Source organism: Excalfactoria chinensis, chromosome 2 (genome assembly GCF_039878825.1).
Source record: "Excalfactoria chinensis isolate bCotChi1 chromosome 2, bCotChi1.hap2, whole genome shotgun sequence".
Classification (NCBI taxonomy): domain Eukaryota; kingdom Metazoa; phylum Chordata; class Aves; order Galliformes; family Phasianidae; genus Excalfactoria; species Excalfactoria chinensis.
Genome location: NC_092826.1, coordinates 19,482,176 through 19,501,755, shown reverse-complemented (window position 1 = coordinate 19,501,755; position 19,580 = coordinate 19,482,176). Strand labels below are relative to the sequence as shown.

The window sequence follows — 19,580 nt, the reverse complement described above, 5'->3', positions numbered from 1 at the left end:
AAACTAAAAGATTTTAGAGTCCTAAATACCCTTTTATCATCTCAGTAACATTTCATATAGTAATTTCAAGTCCCACTACCTGAAAGATGTGAGAGGTGGCCCTTCGCTTTCTGTCAGTCCTATCTCTGCCAACAAGCTACTTTTTAGTTGTGCTGCAAGATCATGAGCTGAAGGCCCTGGCTTTGAACTCTCAGATTCTTCTGTAGGCACATTTTGTTCTTCTCCTTCTCTCTTCTGTCGATTTTGCATGCTCATAACATTTTTTAAGTTGGCTGCATAAGACATTTTAGTTGGAAGAACCTAAACAAGGAAAAGTGAAACTTAATTACAGTTTATTGAAAGCAGCCTAAAAGGCTTCTTCAGGAAACACATCATTCTTAAAACACAAAACATTAATACTGCAACTGCTTTGATGATACACAATCTCAATGGTTTCAATAGACAGGAAAAATAGTTTCCTGCTTTACATTTGTATTTCATATACTTGTTCTTATTACAAATCATTACTCAATTGGCATTTCAAAATTAACATAGATCATACTGTAGCCCTTAAAAATATTGCCTGATATCTGCTATTAATCAGTAACAATACAAATTCTAACCTTTCCAAAAAAATTAATACAAAAGCAGAAATTAAAATAGAAGTCCAAGTTTTCACACATAAAGTGCTTTTGAATTATTGTTCTGAAAGCTACTTAAAAGTTTTACTAAAAACTGAAGCATCTTTTTGGGGAATGGAGGCACTAGCTTGAATTATCTGCAATGTTTAAAATAATAAAGCCTTTAAATCTACCTCAAGGCAGTTTCTATCCACTGTAACTTCCATTAAGCACTTCCCGCTGTTGGCAGAAGATGAATACAGACCCTGGCTTGGTCGACCAAACAGATCTTCTTTGCGAGCATTTGGCTGAAAATTAACAAAAGCATTCTGGGTAAATAATATACTTCAGTTAGAAAAGAGAAAGTAAATTTCAGTTGTCTTCCCAAATACTATCTCTGGTGTCACCTGTAATAGGTGGGGCTGGTCTGCCAAGGGAATGGCTTCTGCCAGAGGAACCTCAAAAGGATTGGGTGGAATGCAGCCAAGGAATGTCATTGAGTCCGATCGTCTGAAAAATGGATGGTTTTGGCCAGTCTCTGCTGGAAGGGAATCGTCATCTTTGTCATTGAGCGCAGCGCCTGAACAGAGAAAGTGCCATTTCAATTTTCAGTTATAAAGGTAAAAAGAATACAAATTACCAAAAATTAAGCACCCTTCTTAGCTATCTGGCTTGAGGAACAGGAATGCAAACCACCTCCCAATGGTTTTAACAGTTCTATGTGATGTTTCCACTAATTAACACATGCTCCCCCCCCCCTTTTTTATATCTTTTAAAGTTGTTTATTTGTCATTTTTATACCTTTTACTGCAATAAGTTTTACTGAAGGTGCACTGCTCCTCTGTACACACTTCACTACTTTTGGCAACATTTTCAACAGATCAAAGCTGTTATAGCTCAACTCAAATTTAAACCCTGAATTTTGCAACTGCACAGAACTCTAAGGACACAAAATGCAGTTCCTGCAGAAAGCAGATGAAATGGCAAGTATCAAAAAACTTCTCCAAAGTCTCACCTAGCTAACTGGGACAAAACCACTACAAAAGCGTTCCATTTTAGCATACTAAAGGAGCATTTATGTGTACTAACTTTGATTGGTGTCGTCATCATTCTCATGTTCTGAATCTTCGTTGTCAAGTCCCAGTTCCAAAAGCTCCCGTGTTCTGAAAGAATAAAAAGCATTTACAGCTGTAGCAGTCAATAAAAAGCCAGACCCTAAACAAGAGTTATATCTGCAAGCTATAAATAATAAGAACTCTAAAATGACTGTTGAACAAGTAAAGCTGTTGCGTGAGGAGGTGGTGTTCAGAGCTGTAGAGTACTTCTCATTACATAATCACTACATTACTCACACAGTTACCCCATTTGACCACTTCCACAGCTTGAGCTGAAGTCAAAGCTTAAGGCAGCAATGGGTCTGTTCCTTTAAAGACTACGCCAATATTAAAAAAATCTGGGAACCTTGAATTAGGGGAAGAATTATAGGTGCATAGCAGTCCATAATATATTCATTTGCGTAGAACATGCTAGATAACTGATAAATATAATGCCACCAATCATATACCAAAAGTAAGCAGGTTTCTAAATTGTTTATTACAGAAATGGATTCCACTGCATTATAAAAAGGATCAAGAACTTTGATTAGTATTCATTTGTGGCAGTGTGTGGATTCTGAAATATGTTCTGGAATTATGAGGGCTGTCTAAAAGTAATGCCTCCTATTTCATTATGTCCTTCCGGACTTCCTGGAAACCAGATAAACCATCAACTCTGAATGCTACATTGTGATACTGACTAAGCTGAAGGTTTCAGCTTCCAGAGTCAGGCCACAGAAGAAAACCTTTCTCTTGCAACACAATAATTCCAGGCCTCACACCATTCTGAAGATCATGGAGCACACTGCCAGTCTTGGCTGGACAATCCTTATCATCCCACAGTATAGTCTGGGTTTGGCACCTTATGACTTCCATCTGTTTGGGCCAATGAAAGATGGGCTGCGTAGGCAAAATTTTCCTAGCAATGATGCCATCACAGCAGTTGTGAAAGTGTGGGTCACCTCCACTGGTACAGATCTTTACAAGTGTGGCTTGCCAGCTACTGTTCATCACTGGCAAAAGCACACAGGTAATGGTGGTAACTATGCTGAAAAGGCATTCTGCAGCTGAAAATCTGCCCTGTCAAATAGTGGTACTGTGCTCTTTGTATCTGTTGTAGTTTCCATGGAAATAAATAGGAGGCATTCCATTCAGAGTCACCTATGTATACAGATAAATGTATTTATTTGAGCTGCTGATTAGCACCTCCAAAGATGGAAAGATGGGGACATGTGCAACATTTACAAAAGTTTGTTTCTGTGAGTCAGACTTGATACCTTTTCCGTTCCAGCTGAGGAGTATCCAATGTTGTCTGTTGATTCATCGCTTTAATCCAATATATAAGCGCTTGAAAAACATAGGCTACGTGCTTTAGTGAACAGACATCGAGAACAGGAAGAACATCTGAATGCTCATCATTGTGAGAACGCATCAAAGACAGCGCGTAGTTCAGGAAATCACCACGTGCTGACATCATTCCCTGACGGGCACTGAGTAAAGTAGCGCGCCTGGTGAAAGAAAGGAATACAAAAGGATTAGGCACCACAGGCATCCTTTCCAATTCAGTCTCTGCATCTGAACTACAGATGTCAAAATTCAAAGAAGTGTGATAAGAGTATTGATAATGATTTCATGGGAAAGCGGAATAAACAAAATTGTAGCAACAACACAAAAAGTCACTTTAAGTCCAAACAACTACTGCTATGTTACCAAAGTAAATCCTTAAATATCTGTGAATGTAAAGATTTGACTGTAAAAATAGCACTCATACCACATCCAGCAACCAGTCTATTTTCATACCTTCTTCCCTCGAGTGTTCTTAAGCTGGCTTCCTCCCGGGCTGTCATCCTTTCCCTTCTAGCTGAGTTCTGAGAAGCATGGAGAGGATGATTTGGATGCCCAGGATCACCAGCAGATGCTAATGCAGAACCATAACGCAGCTGAGCTTCTGTGGAGTCCATTATACTAACCATCCAATTCCAAGTAGGAATAAGCTTTTCTTCTACATAATTCTATACAGAACGAGATTCAGTGAGTTTTCCAAACAACTGACTTATGTGATAAGAACGCAATTTCAACATAAGCCCCCACCCACGGCTTTTACATTTACATCACTTCTCCCACAGAGGGGCTGTAAAAGCCCATTTCAGAGTGAAAAGTTAAACAAAAAAATCTGAGATCCTTACTGAGACAGCTGGTTTACCGTTAAGGTGCACAGCTCTCATCGCTTACTAGCCTGGGGTCTGTAAAGCATTCTCACCATCCCTCTCTTTTCTTTGGGCACCTTTTCTAAGCCTTGCCTTATGGCCACACAGCACCCCCAGGTGCACAGATTTGGGGGATTTTGGTCTAATTCCCGCTGTTCTGGTAGCTTTTCAGTCCTCATCTTGGAACGTTGTTCCCCATCCTTCACCAATCAGAACTAATTCAGCGAAGAAGACAGAATTAAGCCCTGCATAGAGATCTATGACTGCATACAAGATTTCCCCTCCTAGTTTAGTCTTTTCCTCATTTGGTCCCAAAACTACCCCTGCAGCCTGCTTCTCTTGCCATTTACTAACTCCACCATGTTGTTTTGTTCTCCTGACCCCTGCCTCTCTCCCCCTTCTTGACCCACATAAACTTCCTTCATATTCTGGTCTTTAAAAGCATCCCTCACACTTCCAACACTTTCTTGCATCCAGCAGACTCACAAAACTCAACCCCTATTTCTGTTTCTAAACCAAAGTTCAGCTCTCAGACTTCCATAGGCCAATACCCACCACTCACTGCCTCAGCTACACAACACTCCTGTGCACTTATGGCATAACAGAATGATAGAATCACTCAGCTTGGAAAACACCTTAAAGATCATCAAGTCCAACCATGACCCAACCACACTACCCTAACTAACAACCTTCTGCTAAACCTAAGTTCAAAACATACAATGAACAAATAGTAAGTGCAAAACATTTCTACTCTACTGCTTGAATTCCTGAACTCTCCAAAGCAGCAGTAATACCCCTAACAGCTGATTTCTGTACTAAACTCTGTACAGATTATTTGCCTCCATACAGTACGCCCATATTCAAACCTATAAATACAGCCAAAACCCTCTGAAGTTCCTCCTTCAGACGTTTTTAGTGTCTGAGATTAGTTTCTGCCTATGCATGCCAGTTACTAATCCTCCCTTCCAGTTATTTCTCCAAAGGGGCATTCTGCATTTCACACATACTTTTTAAGACCAACAGTCAAGAGCGCAGTACCAAAAACATGCACATAAGAGGGAAGGGATGATTATGTGCCTACAAGAAGCAACAGCAGAAAAGTACATTTTGAGAATTCTTTACCTCGGTTACTTGGACCTCACTAACTTTTGTATTTTATGAGACTCAACAGCTCAGGTCAAACAGAAAAGGGCAAGAGCTAACATATCCAAAGCACACAAACTCCAACTATTAATCAAGTGCCAGTCAAACTTAAGTAGATTAAAAAAAAACAAAACAAAACAAAACAAAAACAGAAATTTCTTTCTTTTTTTTTTTTTTTTTAAGAATAGTTATATTAAAATACAAACAATTTAATGGAACTAGTAAACTAGAGCTACTTCAATCTACATTCTCTCTCAAACAAGGAGTGCCCAGGGGAGTTGGTATCACTTAGACTCATGAGGCAGACTCAGTGGGTTCTTAATGACTCTGTACCTGGTGAAAAGGTAGAAAGCCAGAATATTCTCAGTGAATAGACAGAGAGCAATAAGCACAAACTGAAATACTTAGAAAATTCATTTAAACATAAGGAAAAAAAATGTTTTCACTGTGAGATCTGTCCAGCACTGAAATACGTTGCTCAGGCTAGTTGAGAAGTTTCCACTCTTGGAGAAATACTAAGTCCTCAAAAGCCTTACACTGCAGTGAATTTGGTCTAACTAATCTCCAAAGGTCCCTTTCTACCTCAACAACTTTATCATCCTACCTCAAAAAAAAAAAATCCCACTACATTGAAATTATGCTTATCTGCAAAATTTTGGATATTCTTACCTGCAAGTTAACTGCGTCTTGATAAGTCAGCTTCACTGCAGCTGGGATCTGGGAGTACACTAAATGATTGTACTTGGGAATGAGACCCATTAGGTCAGATATCTGCCGTATCACTATACTGTACGCTCGTGCTAAACTGCTTGCAGACGTTAGATAGCTGCTTGCATTGCTGGCTTCAAGTGCTGCAGCTGCTGCTGCAGCGCTCGTACTGATGGTACCACTCCGACGTAGGTTTGATGGATCAATGTAAATCAAGCCTGCTGAACTTGCTAAATATAAAAGTATGACATTAATGAATTTAAACTTTGTCATGCATGTATTGACCAATATAATTAACATTTCTAGGAAAGAAAAAAACTCGTAAATATGACTGACCCTAACAACTATACCTATTAAAAAGTTACTATCTACAAAAAAGAATTCTAAGTATGCTTAATATAGATAGTAACATCTCAAGAACTAGACTAGACCCCTCCTTTTGTTAAATTCAAACCCAGAACTGGAACAGTCATGACATATTATTGCTATCCTTCTAAAAGAAATATATAACATTTCATTCTTATAAAAACAGAAGGAAACATAAGAGAGCAGAGCTAGGAGTTAAGTGACATTCACACATGCATTTTACTCATACTTGCCTGCTGGGGCAGATGTGCTAGAAGGAGCAGTGCTAGTAGTTCTCTGGTTCTGGGTATTACGTACAGCCCACTGCATCGAACGGGGTGCCTGGGCAGCACCAGTGGCATGTGAGCTATTTGTGGTTCGCTCCAGAGGCTCATCAAGCATGAAGGTCTCCTGTTCCATGTCATCACTCTGACTGCTGCTGCTATCTGAGTCACTAGAATCATTCGATTGAGAGTCATCTTCAGAAAAAAATGCTGGAACACTGCTAGCCCCTATTAAAGAAAACAAGCAGTGAGCAGTAATTGACAACTACAGCTGTATACACACATGCATGTATCATGTAAGCACTGTAAACATTTTCATGAAAACAAACTGCACACACTATGAAAGTTCAGGTGCCACAATTGCTAATTTAACAAGTTATCCTTATAACATACTGTACATTTTCCATAACAGGTTCACAAAAAAAACCACACTAAGATCCTATGAGTCTCAGAAGAGAAAATAAGAAATAATTCAGTTCTTAAAATCTTCACTGATTTTGTCCCCAGGCAATGAGTTCTAAAATTGGGCTTTCAAACAGGACAGCACAGCAGTTTCTTTCAAAGAAGCCCTAAAATGACTGGCCAAGTTCCACATTTTGTTTTAAACCACAGCTAACTGCTACACTAAAAGAGAGTGAAAACATTTCATTGCCCTTCACAATGATGCGCTAGATCATTTCTAGCTAACACAGGCAGAAGCTTCATACAAGTAGAGAAAACAGATCTAATTTCAAGCACATGTTCTGAAAGTGTCTGCATAGCTTCTTCCAACTACAGGCAAAGGAAAAGCAAAGGAAAAACAAGAAAGATGGAAAGATGGAGGTGGGAGAGAAGGCGTGTGAAGAGGAAAAAGAAAGGGAAAATAAGATTACGAGGAAAAGGTATTTGTTATGAAATGTCTTAACCAGGTAATTCTCGCTCTGCTCGATCTAACTGCAAAGTAAATAATTTCCCCAGGGCATCTTTGGAGTACCAGATAGAGCCCCGATCCGAACGAGAAGGATAGTGTGCTTTAGATGAAAACAGCCCCGCCTTTGTTAAAGCTGAATTAAATCACTAGCATTTCTTTTTCCTGTGTAACTTAGTTTTAATACCTCAACAGCTAGATGAAACACGAGATGATGTGGCATACCTGCTTCTGACCCAGCAGTAGCTGCAGTGACAACACTTCTGCGCCCACTAGCATTGTCCTGATTACTGTGGTTACTCTCACTGTCACTTTCTGTTTCAGCAGCAGCTAGCAAATCCAACTCCATATCACTGCCTACAAAAACAATATTAAAAAAAATAAAAATCTCATGTTTAAAAACGGAAAAAAACAGAATGGCTGTGGTGGATCAAAGACATATTAAACTAAACCCAGAGCCTCTTGCTATAGCGAAAACTAACAGATATGCAGGGAAAGAGCACAGAGAGAGTGCAAATATGCAGCAATACTTGTTGCTTATTTCCTCATTTTCCAGCAGTTAGCAATCCCTGGCCTTCTCACTCAGTACTGTGCGTATACATTCAACACACACATGCTGAAAATTAAGGCTTGAAGGATTCACAGCATCACTAAAGCCAAAAGACTTCATGTCTTTTCACATACGTGTATTAGGACAATTAACCATACGCTGTTTCAAAAAAACACCCAAGAAACATCCGGAAACTGAAAATAACTAAGTAAATCTAACTAAAAATACAGGATCTAATCAATTTTAAGTTTTGAGATTAAATATTCTAAATATTCAGCAAGTAAATGAACTCATTTCTTGTCTTATAAATTAGTTGACTGGAAACACGAAGCACAATAAGAAAGAAGGTCATTTTATTTTTTCTTTATCATAGCTTTGGGCAATCTAATCCCAAAGTGACTCATACAAAATAAGTCACATTAACGGCAAAAACATTTCACACATAATGGATGAATTTTGTCTATTAAAAATTTGATCCAGAATTGAGTGTTATGTGATTGATTTGAAAACCAGCTCATGATGCTTCAGATCCCTTCTGAGAATACCTACTATAAGCACTATTCTACCATTAGCCATTTGAGAGTAAGCTCTTTTTCAATCCACCAAAGAGTCTGTGTAAGAAACTGTTACCAATACTGTCAGCAGCAGCAAATACAAGAAGTAAAACAGCAGTTGTTACCAAAATATAGCTTTTCTTAATTCTTTGATGCTTCAATACTCTCTCCTCACACATGAAGGAAATTAAAAATGCTTCTGAACAGTCCTAATACGAATTGTACATAATTTAGTCCTAAACCACCTCTTAAGCTTCTCTACTCATGTCAGTTTCATAGATCATGATCACTGGTAGCAATGAAGACCTCGTTTTTGATGCAGTTTGTTAATCCAACCAGCAATGTGCACAACGTACACTGTACTTACCATCTTCATCATGCTCATCATGCTGCCCTTCTGCTTCAGCATTTTCTTCACCATGTTCTTCCTGCTCATCGTGATGGTCTTCCTCACCAGCCACCCCCTCAACAACCTCAACCTGGAAAGAGTATTTAAATTTTATGTTACAATGAATTCCATGTAAGAAACGATTTACCTATTTTCAGAAAAAAACAAGTGCAGCATTTGATTCAAAAACTACTGAACAAGAAAATACATTGAAGAAAGATGAACTCACAATTGAATTGACATAAACAAAAAGCGAACTTTAGCTACCATAGTTGTTTACAGTTGTTTAGGCCACAGCATCATTAAAAAAATAAAATAAAATCCATGCCACAAATGAGAAATAGCTTTGGACATCAGATTTTTAAGCTGAAAGAGTAAAATTGACTATAAAAACTAGATGTCATTTCAATACACTGAAGAGTTACCATCCTCTAGTAACCATATACCGTCAAAATGTTTTAACGGGGAGTTCTAATACAGTGTAAAATTACATACAAATGATACTACAGATGCATTTATTGGTAGACCAAAGCATATTCTGCCAAACTCAAGGCACATCTCATACTCTAAAGAGACTACTATTGAACACAAAACAATGTTGATTACAAAGTTCTGTGAAAGCAAAATGCTTATGGCATTTCACGGACTCAACAGAACCATAGGGAATAGTTTCAGTTTTACAGAATGGAGTTCCTAATGTATGGATTTTTGGGCCAGGTGCTAAAGCATATGCTAATGCATCAGTGCATCAGGCACCACGCTTAAGAAGTAAAATAATTAGAGAACTGACCTCTTCCACATCTGCTGAAACTATATCATCTTGTTCTTCATCCCTGCCACGAACAGGCTGCGACTGGCTGATTCGTCTTTGCTGAGGATTCCTTATGATGTAGGACGACTGAGACTGACTAGAACTTAAGTTAATAAACAAATAAATAAATAAAATGGGGAAAGGAGGGAAGGTGTTAGAACAAAAAGCCATTAAGAAAGAAACAAGGCAATGTTTTAGATTTTTAATTTTCTTTTAAAGGACAATCTGCTGAAATAGCTCGGCTGGATACAGACTGAAGCAAAAAACTTCTGTAGGTTTATCAGGAAATTATGATCAACTTTGTTCCTGGATGAGTGGATAGGTGGCCAAATAGTTTATTGATGGTAAAGCCAAACTGAAATGGTAAATTAGCACAACTAGAATACCTAAAGCCAGCAAAATCTTTTAAACTAGTAAGAGAATTTCCAAGCTTCGTGTGTAAATACATCCAAAGTCAGCAGACCAATTCCATTCAGATAAAAGCTGGCAACAACATTTTTTGCTATTTCTCAGAGTTAAACAGTGAAAAGCAAGAAGAAATCATTGCAAGTTAAAACAAGAAATTTCTGTTAGATTAAAAAAATAAGATTTTAAAAGATTTTTCACAATTAGGACAGTTACCAATCTGAAAAAATTACACCAAAACACTGGAATTTCTACTCTTGGAGAGATGCAGAACCTACTGGACAAGGGCCTGAGCGTGAACTTTGGGGGTACTGGTGCGAGAAGGGGCAGGGTTACAAGTTATGACCTCTGGACATCATTATCAACCTAAATCACTTTAAAGACTTTGAGAGTAGGAAGTACTTCCAAAACGCTTGGCCAGAACAAAACTTTTCTGTTAGCAAAATGCTAACAGATAAATGCTAACAATAAAACACAACATAAGCAACAAAACCACTCTGAACATTCTCTGAAAATAAATTAACAGTGAGCTTTACCTGCTAGATTGGTCAGATGATGGTCTTGGTGGTAGAGGCTCCACAGAAAACAGTTCTTCACTTCCCTGCATGGCATCTATACTAGTGCTAGCAAGAGTAAAGGGTGCTGTAGGACGTGCAATTCCCATCCTGACTGGAATAATTAGAGATTCTGCTACGTTGCACAACTCTTCAACAGCATAAGGCAACAACGCCTGGAATACACGTTTACATTTTCCAATTGGCTGTGGGATAAAATTACTGGAGGGGGAAAAAAGCATTAGAAAAAAGGAAACAAAGGTTAAGTAGGTTGTCTTTTCAAAATTCTTTGTATCATTTTTTTCAGAAAGTTGAAACAATTATCTTTAGTACATAGTGCTGCTACATGTACATATATATGCAATGCTACTGAAGTCAGTTAAAGACACTCATCATCCAGAAACTTGCGATTAGGGCTGGATATTTAAATCACCACTGACAAACAGACATAGATTGTATTTTATTTATTTTTTATCAATTTGATTTAAAAAAACCTACTACCAAAAATCCTAAAGTTTTAAACAGAGAACTTCAGTATTTCTGTTAATAAGGAAGTAAACTTAAACTACATGATGGCAATAGCTATTATGCAGTTCAGACATACACACATCATGAGAAGCAACACTGTCTACAGACTGCAAATTAATTCAAATGTTTCTGTCTCTTGGTGATTAGTATCAACTCATGTTGAGAGAGAATTAAAAAACAAATAACAGCGAACAATGAAAACAAACACTGTTCATACTTACTTTTTCTTTTTGGAAGAAGCCATTTCGACGCTAAGAATGACAAACACTCTTGCCACAGAGCGCAGGAATCTCATTGTAACAGCAATAGCTTCTTCTCTACGTCCTGGTGTATACTTGTTTTGTAATTCTTTTACAAGAGTACCCAGTAGAGTATCTAGGAGCTGCAGAAACACATCATTAGAGTCCAATAACTGTATGTGTGAAACAAGCCAGATTCAAGAAAACAGACCACAGTCGTAACAGTGTGATTTCAGAAAAACACAACTCATTTTAGAATCATAGAATCATTTCATGTCATTTTTAAATTAGTCTCCAAGCGTTTCACACAAAACACTCTGGAACACCTTATCGTATCACAGGGAGATTATAAGAAAGATGGAGAAAGATTTTTTAGCAAGCTCTGACACAGACAACAGGCAATGGCTTTGAACTGAAAGAAAGCAGATTCAAGTTGGATATAAGGAATACATTTTTCATGATGAAGGTAATGAGACACTGAAACAGATTCCCAGAGATGTTGCATACAGCCCATTAATGGAAGTTTCTGAAGTTGCAAAAGGCTATGAGCAACAAAACCTATAGACATATGTCTGCCCATGGCAAGCAGGTAGGCTATATGATCTTCAAGGGTTCCTCCCAACCCATACTGTTCTACAATTATTCAGAATTTATGTAAGATATGGCTAAGCCTGCTTACCAAAATGTCTGCTGTGCATTTAACAATAAGGCAGTGTGTAAAACAGTCCAAGCGAATAGTTCCACTTTGCTGATTGAGGTAAACTTGTTCTTCAGGCAAAAGATGGCCTATCCTACTGCTTGCACTAAGACTTGGAAAAGAAAAACAAAGAAATGAAATAAAACTTATGTAAGTCAGCACATCTCAAACGTTAGATCAAATTTTACATTGACAACAATTTGTAAATACACACGGGTCTTTATTTTCTTGGGAGCCAAACATTATCATAGATTTCAGTGCATTCCAGTCTTGCAAAACACGTTCCAAAGCAAGCTGGGCAAATCGAGGAGGTTCTAAATCGTGATCAGGCATATCAGAATCTAAAGAGAGAAAAAAGCAATATAAGAAGGAGGTACTCGAATACAGAATTTGCCATTTATTATAAATACCATTTATAAATGAGAGCACTCTTACCCTCAGGATTTGCAGTTTTACGATTGCGATCCTCCCTAATTCTAGGTGGTCTGTATTGGCAGTGTTCCACAGTTTGCCTGGCAACTGTCTGTACTAAAAACAGCAGAAGATGTTCTCCCCTGTAATGAAAAAAAGTCATTTAATGGAGATATGATATACCATGATGCTGAAGTAATGAAGATTAATCTGCCCCAGTCATTGCATGCATGAACTTGCCTGCTATTTGGCATAGTTACAAGATTTGTGGTGGTAAGAAGACGATAAAGGAGATCAAGGCGAGCAGATTTCTGTCCTGCAATTAACGTTTTACACTTGCACTTTTCCCAGCAATCACAGTAAGCTGTGGGGGATGTTCGTTTCAGCCTGCAAGAAAGGAGGAAAAAAAAGCAGAACAGTGTTACAGTGGTCCACAAGGTATCAAGTATTTTCTACACAGGCTGGGGTGTTAACATAGATATTAAGATTCCTGCTACAGTTTTCCCTTATTAGCAAGATGCCAAAATATGGCTTAAAAGAACAGTGTAGAAACTGTGCAGTTCTACACTTTGCACTTGCTATTCTTGTTTCTTCTGCTCAAGTAAAAGACCATCCTTTGTTACTATTTCAATTCTGACCCATAAAATCAATCTTACAGAGAAGAATGGAAGGAAAATAAAGGTATTTTAAATAGTTTATTAATCTTATAGTATCTGAAGACTTAATCAAGGAAAAAACCAACCACCTAAAACAATTAATCTCAGAGAGAAATGAAGCCACAAAATCAGATTTATTATAAGAAACAGAACAAAAGACTTACTTGCAGTCATGTCCTTTGTGACACACCCTTGCACACTCTGTGCAACAACAAAGAGATTCTAATAGGCCACATGTTCGGCATTCAAATATATCCTAAAAAAGTTAACCAAAATATTATGTAGTTCTTTCAGAACAACTGAGGTTAAGAAAAAATTGCACTTGTTCAAAATGATGTCCTCACTTAGTCAGCTCTAGGAAGTGAAACTGTTGCTAGAATATTCAGTTTCCAAAGAGAAGCTTCCATTAAAAAGATTTTGCTCAAGTTAGTGAGGGGAAAACCACACCCATTAACAGCCATATTCTGACCAATACTGCCAGCCTCAAGAGTAAGAAGCAATTAGGGGAGGCAATGACAAAATACAATTAAAAGTTACAATAATTAAAACAATACCACTTCAATCCTTTGAAAAATCAGATCACTGGATTAATACCATACATGGCTGAAAAATATATATATTTTTTTAATTTAAAAAAAGTCTTACTTGGTTAATATGCTCTGCACCAGTCCAGGTAAAACTGCACGTATCGTTGCAACACAAAACATATAAAGGAGAGTCATCTGGGTTTGTACCAGAAGGACAAACCATTCCCATAAACACATCGTCTTCTTTTTCACTTGAAGTTGCTTCAGCTAAAAGAACAGTAGAATACCAGTGTTAAAAGAAAAACAGAACACACCACAATAAAAACCACCAGCAGCACCCATACAAAGCAGATGACAGTACAAAATCATGTACGGAATTTGAAGTTTCACTAAAGTCTTCAATACAGATTTTTTGTCACTGTCTTAGTTTCAGCTGGGACAGAATCATTTTCTTCATAGTGTCTGCTATGACGCTACGTTTTGGTTTTAGGAGAAAAACATTGATGTTTCAGCTGTTGCTGAGCTGCACAGAGTCAAGGCTGTCTTAGTTTTCTCAGCTTCTCGTGCTGTCCTACTAGCAAGGGGCTGAGGGGGCACAAGGAGATGGGAAGTGACAGAATCAGGGCAGCTGATGTTAGCTGGACAAAGGGATATTCCACACTATATGAGATCAGGCAGAAGATGCAGAAGGAAAGATTAAAAAAAAAAAAGAAAAAAGAAAAAAGAAAAAAAAAAGGGGGAAGAGTTCATCAGTCTGACTGCCACAGTGCAGGAATTAGTGGGGCATCAGTGGTGAGCAATTACTTGTGCATCATTGTATCTATGGATATACAGACACCTATATAGGTATTATGCTGGGAAGTGGCAGGAGTGAGCAAATGACTACATAGTGCTTAGCTACCTTCTGGATTAAACCACAACAGTCACACTGCGGGTATAAGAAGCTTCTATCACCAGCAACTCCTTACCTGTTTTAGATTCACTGGTACTCAAACAGTAGAACAGACCACTTTGATGGCAGCAATATTCTTACAAGGAACACACTCAGACATTGCCACACAACAGTTCTAATCTGCTTATGACCCTCAAGTTCAGCTTCACATATGACTAATTAAACACTGCTGCCTAAGTCACAAAGTCTGTGTTTGCACAGAAGTGTCTTCTGTAACAGCACCTAACCTGGCATGAAATAACAAGGTTTCCAAAACAAACAGCAGTATACACTGCTCTGTAGAGGGAGCGCAACCATCAGTTGCTCAACCACACAAAATCTCACATGTACGAGACACTGTTAACAATGAACCTGAATACATGCTAAGGCCAAACTTCAGAAGGAAACAACACACGACCTGTGAAACTAGCATACCTTTAGCAATTTTTTGTGCAGTTTCTAGAATTGTAATTGCAGCAGGATATGCCCGGCCACTAACTGCCGACATGAAGGGTGTCATGCCTCTTGCATCCCTGGGTGGTGGGTGGGGGGGGAGGAAAGAAATGAAACAGATCAAAACACTGAATTTATTTCATTTTAAACAGAAGAAGTACAAACTAAATAAAAATGCTCAACCGTGCTAACCTCGTGCAAAGCAGAAAAACATTCAGTGAGATAAAGTACTCTTACTCGTTTTACTTCTATGAAATGGATCTAATTTCAAAGGATGTCAGGGTACAAACATTGACAATTTTGCAGCATTCTCATATTTAGCAAAATGTGCCTTTAAATAACCTTTTTTTAAAGCTTCATGCAATAAATCTGATGTGATATAACATTAAAAAAAATAGCGAGAATCCACTTGACAACACTTACTTGGCTGAGAGCAATTCTCGAAGATAAGGCTGTAACACAACGCTATCGCATAGTAATTTCAGTATGAAATGAGCATTTGCCTTCCGATCTTTTGATTCCACTACAGATGGTTCAGTAGAAGGCCCTATAATGACAAAATGGAAGTGCACAGAAACTGTTTTCCCCTCAAAAAATGACTACCTATTAAATGCAAATAATTCAGCGCCTCATTTGGGTGAGTCATCAGTAGGACTATTGGGCAGTTTTCTAGGTGCAGTAGCATTTCGCTGAAGTACTGAGAATTTCAGTTCCAAGTTACATTCCTAAATAGAGACAGCAAACCTAATTTTACTTAGCTAAGAATAACTTTTGCATAAAACTTCACGTATTCTGCACACTCATGAAGTTCTGCTTCACCCCAATCTTTGATTGGTAAGAGGCATTTGCATATGTAGAAGGTGTGTGCAAGCTTTCAGCTCATTTTGCTTCTGAAGCATTATCAGATAAGCACGATGCTCTCACCTGGTATCGTGGAGGTGCTCGGTCCTTGGCCGGTGCCAGTCGCTGCTGTGGTAAGAGATCCCACAGCGGGGGCCAGGATAAAATCAATGTCACCATCTTTCAGTAAACAGAACAGCAGGATGTATATCAATATATCAAGACATCCCTAACAACATGCTCTTTCTGCAATGTCTAACACACAGCAGGTTTTCTGTATTTAACTGGCATTCTCTCCTACAAATGGCCACATTCCTAGACTAGCAATCAACTACAAAGCATATTTTACTGAAGTCCGATATCAGCACTAGAAAGACACATATTGGATTTTAAAAGAACGTCTAAGTCCTCAGTAAACTCTTAAAGCACTTCTTGCTGCCTCACTAACATTATCATTTAAGTCTCAAAGTCTAACAAATTCACCTTAAATGCCACCGGTTCCTTCAGTAAATCACTCATTTTACAGTTCAATTTATTACAACAGCAGACTTGCCTGTATCTATCGCAGGTGGATCTGGAACCCAGCTGGGAGGAGCTATTGGTGGAGAAACTGGGTCTTGGTGATCACTTGATGAAGCGCCAGCTTCCTGTCTGCCCAGTCCAGCAGCTCTCAAGGATCTCCTCATCATTTCTCTTAACCTCAGACTGAATCGTAAGAATTAACAAGAGTAAAAATAGTAAAATCATGATCTACACTTAGAATATCTTAAAGCAAGCTTTCATGCTGGAAAAAGAAATCAAACTCTGACTGAGAGAGTATCTCACAACTGTTTACAAATATCTCAAGTGTGGGAGCTAATTCAACGGGAGTGGACTCTTCTCAGTGGCATGGGCATGTAGTAATAGAACAAGGGGCAATGGGCAGAAAATACAACACAGAAAGCTCCATACTAACACAAGGAAGGACTTCTTCATTGACAGTGTAACAGAGCACTGCAATAGACCATCAAGAGACATTGTGGAGTCTCCTCTGGAGATACCCCAGGCCCATCTGGACACTTTCCTGAAAAGACAATGCCCAAATCCCACAAAATGGAATTAATTTGGAAATATACCACCATTAGCTACCAATCCAGAAGGGCTCTTTGAAGGTGTGAGATGTGACATCAAACAAGTAAGTGAGCATATTTTTGAGCTATGTTGAAGGAAAAAAATTAAGAGACTGGTAAAAGTACCAAAAATCAGAATACAGAAAACTTCAGTCTGTTTACCTTCTGCTACTTGATGATCCTGCTCGGCTTCCTGGACCATTACTTGACACAACTGAAATTGCATTTGCGATTGCTTCCACAGCTGAGAGCCTTTCAGCAAATGTATTCCTTTCAGAGCGCTCTGCTTCTGGAAAAATAAGAACAATTTTAGGGTCAAACTTCCACTTTGGAAAACAATAAGGAAGGAGCGTAAAGTATTAAATGCCTCTAATCATAATATGTTCCCTGCAATTTATTTTTATTAAGATTTAGAGAGGACACAATAGGCTCAAGTAGTTACTTTGGATTTTTTTCTTCTTTTGATTTTTTTTCTGTTTTCGTGTTTTGTTTTTTTTAAATGGACAAGCATTAACCATGATTTTGAGAGGGTTCAATTTCTAAAAGGACGGAAACACAAAGTACACACATTCCAGAACAAGCTTTCAGTATCATCAGCAGACAGGGGTCTAATATGGCTGACTTGTAGACACTTGCTGAGTACAAGGTTCCAAAGTAATGGCAATTAAAAAAATAAAATTAAAAAAAACAGAACAAAATGAAACGAAAAAAATAAAATACTTCACAGTGAGCATCAACACAGAGTTCTGGGTCTCTAAGATACATGCTCTATTTATGAGTATGCTTAGGAAAATTAACTGTGGTGAGAATATAATACGGTACTGCAAGCAGTTTAAATTCAAGTATGAGCGTTATTTCTGATATCTAAAACCTAAGCACCACAATACCTAAAAGTCCTAGTCATAACCAGGATTGAGTTGTGCCAGGTGCTGTACAAACAAAAAAATCCTGCCTAATTGTATAGAGTACAACTTGAAGCAACCGCTTGAACAAGAAACCAAATTTCACTGCAAAATAAATACACAGATAAAGTGGTAAAAGTCAGCTGTGCATGACAAACAGCCATCCCTTCTTTAGGACTACAGGCATGGACGACACAGCCATTACATAGCAAAGTACAAGTTACCGTCACAGTGGGCCCAAAAAGAACCAAAGGAGAAACTACATTAAGCAGGACTAAGGCCAGGAGAAATTTTCGTGTCAACAGAGCTGACAACTATTTTTATTACAACCTAGAAAGAAAGGGTGTCTTTCTGACTAAAAAGAAAATCTTTGAAATGAATTTGATCGTTCTTTCGGAACACTTCTCAGAGTTGCTACAGCTACTGGTCACTCAGAAACAAAACTCAGTTCATAGGTATTCATTAAAGTTATCTGAAATTCACTGTCATAAGTCTTGGAGCATTTTACCTACTTTGGACATTTCCTGCAGACCTGTCTTTCCTAAATCACTTCTACTGGCTAGACTCAGGAAACATCAAATCACAGAGAAACACAGTAACCTGTCCCCAGTTTTGTAATGGTCTAGGTCCACATCTTCTGCGATTCTTTTATCCAAAGCATGAGCTGTGAGACAACTACACACAGGATCTGAGAAGACAAAAAGCTTATCCCTGCCCTCACTTATTCCCCTTCCAGCACTTCAGGAGGTAGAGAAAAGGGTCTCAGCCAGGCACCACCTGAGAAGGGACCTTAGGTTCCATAATTGCCAAGGGACATCAAATATAAAGCCTGGAACTGAAGCTTTTACTCCTACATCAATCTTCTTTCAGTTCAACAAATGGCTGTCTAACTTACAGACAATAACATTAATCACCACTGCCCTCCAGATGATGCACAGAAAATAAGCTTGTCCTAATATCACTCACTAGCAGTTACAAGTAGAAGGTGAACGCGACTTGAATATAAAGACATGAATACCCTTTTATAAACAACATTTGTGAGAGAGAGGCAGAGGGGTGTTAAAGTCCATCAGGTCCACATTTTTTGTATTTCGGAAAGTTAAATTACATCCAAATGAAGTTACTGAAAGAATGCCAAGGTTGCAAAGACAAGCACTCAAATTAGGAAAAGTCAAATTAAGTTTGCCCATGCATCCTTATTTCAGCTTCCTTGTGTGCTTAAAATCAAAACAGTCTGCAGCTACGTAATAGCTTTTTGGTGGTGGTAGTTTTATTTTCTTTTATTTTTTTGCTTTGTTTTGTTTATTTTTTCCCTCAACAATACCCCTGCCTCAATCAGTGCACAGGATGGACGACACACTAGAGATGAAGGGTTGTACAATGAGCAAGCTGTTTGTGCCTTGTTTGCTGCAGTATCTGATCAGCACGTAGTAAAGCATTAACAGCTTGGAAAGGAGAAGGGAAAACACCGTCCTGTGTTTAACGCCACTGAACACCACTTTGAGGAATGGGATCCTATTTCCAACACATCTAACAGCACAGAGAACTTTAAACACATTTCTATAAATTATGGTGATACATTTTGGACACGTAAAAGGTGCCTGACTCACAGAAATAATTAACATTCACAGAACAAATAAAATTACTAATGAATCCATCTCTGGAATAAAACGTTTTAAAATAACACCTACACAAAAAGGTGAGATTATGCCCCGGGTTTCTCCAACAGAACTCTCAA

At 38.3% G+C, this 19,580-nt stretch overlaps 1 protein-coding gene across 4 annotated transcripts in view; it reads right to left on the bottom strand.

The window, feature by feature from the left end:
* Positions 1-19,580, bottom strand: part of UBR5 (ubiquitin protein ligase E3 component n-recognin 5) — a 74,823-nt gene that overhangs the window by 10,881 nt on the left and 44,362 nt on the right. For all 4 annotated transcript variants that reach the window (XM_072327354.1, XM_072327356.1, XM_072327355.1 and 1 more), the window contains 24 exons: positions 17,103-17,229; positions 16,385-16,536; positions 15,916-16,011; positions 15,415-15,538; positions 14,974-15,071; positions 13,726-13,874; positions 13,245-13,336; positions 12,665-12,811; positions 12,449-12,567; positions 12,228-12,354; positions 11,996-12,125; positions 11,299-11,459; positions 10,532-10,771; positions 9,570-9,693; positions 8,759-8,870; positions 7,513-7,644; positions 6,351-6,608; positions 5,713-5,981; positions 3,494-3,705; positions 2,971-3,201; positions 1,689-1,762; positions 1,007-1,179; positions 794-907; positions 80-300 (listed from right to left, as the gene is read on the bottom strand). In XM_072327354.1, coding sequence (XP_072183455.1) covers positions 80-300; positions 794-907; positions 1,007-1,179; positions 1,689-1,762; positions 2,971-3,201; positions 3,494-3,705; positions 5,713-5,981; positions 6,351-6,608; positions 7,513-7,644; positions 8,759-8,870; positions 9,570-9,693; positions 10,532-10,771; positions 11,299-11,459; positions 11,996-12,125; positions 12,228-12,354; positions 12,449-12,567; positions 12,665-12,811; positions 13,245-13,336; positions 13,726-13,874; positions 14,974-15,071; positions 15,415-15,538; positions 15,916-16,011; positions 16,385-16,536; positions 17,103-17,229 — 3,682 coding nt within the window. The remainder of the gene's footprint in view (positions 1-79; positions 301-793; positions 908-1,006; positions 1,180-1,688; positions 1,763-2,970; positions 3,202-3,493; positions 3,706-5,712; positions 5,982-6,350; positions 6,609-7,512; positions 7,645-8,758; positions 8,871-9,569; positions 9,694-10,531; positions 10,772-11,298; positions 11,460-11,995; positions 12,126-12,227; positions 12,355-12,448; positions 12,568-12,664; positions 12,812-13,244; positions 13,337-13,725; positions 13,875-14,973; positions 15,072-15,414; positions 15,539-15,915; positions 16,012-16,384; positions 16,537-17,102; positions 17,230-19,580) is intronic.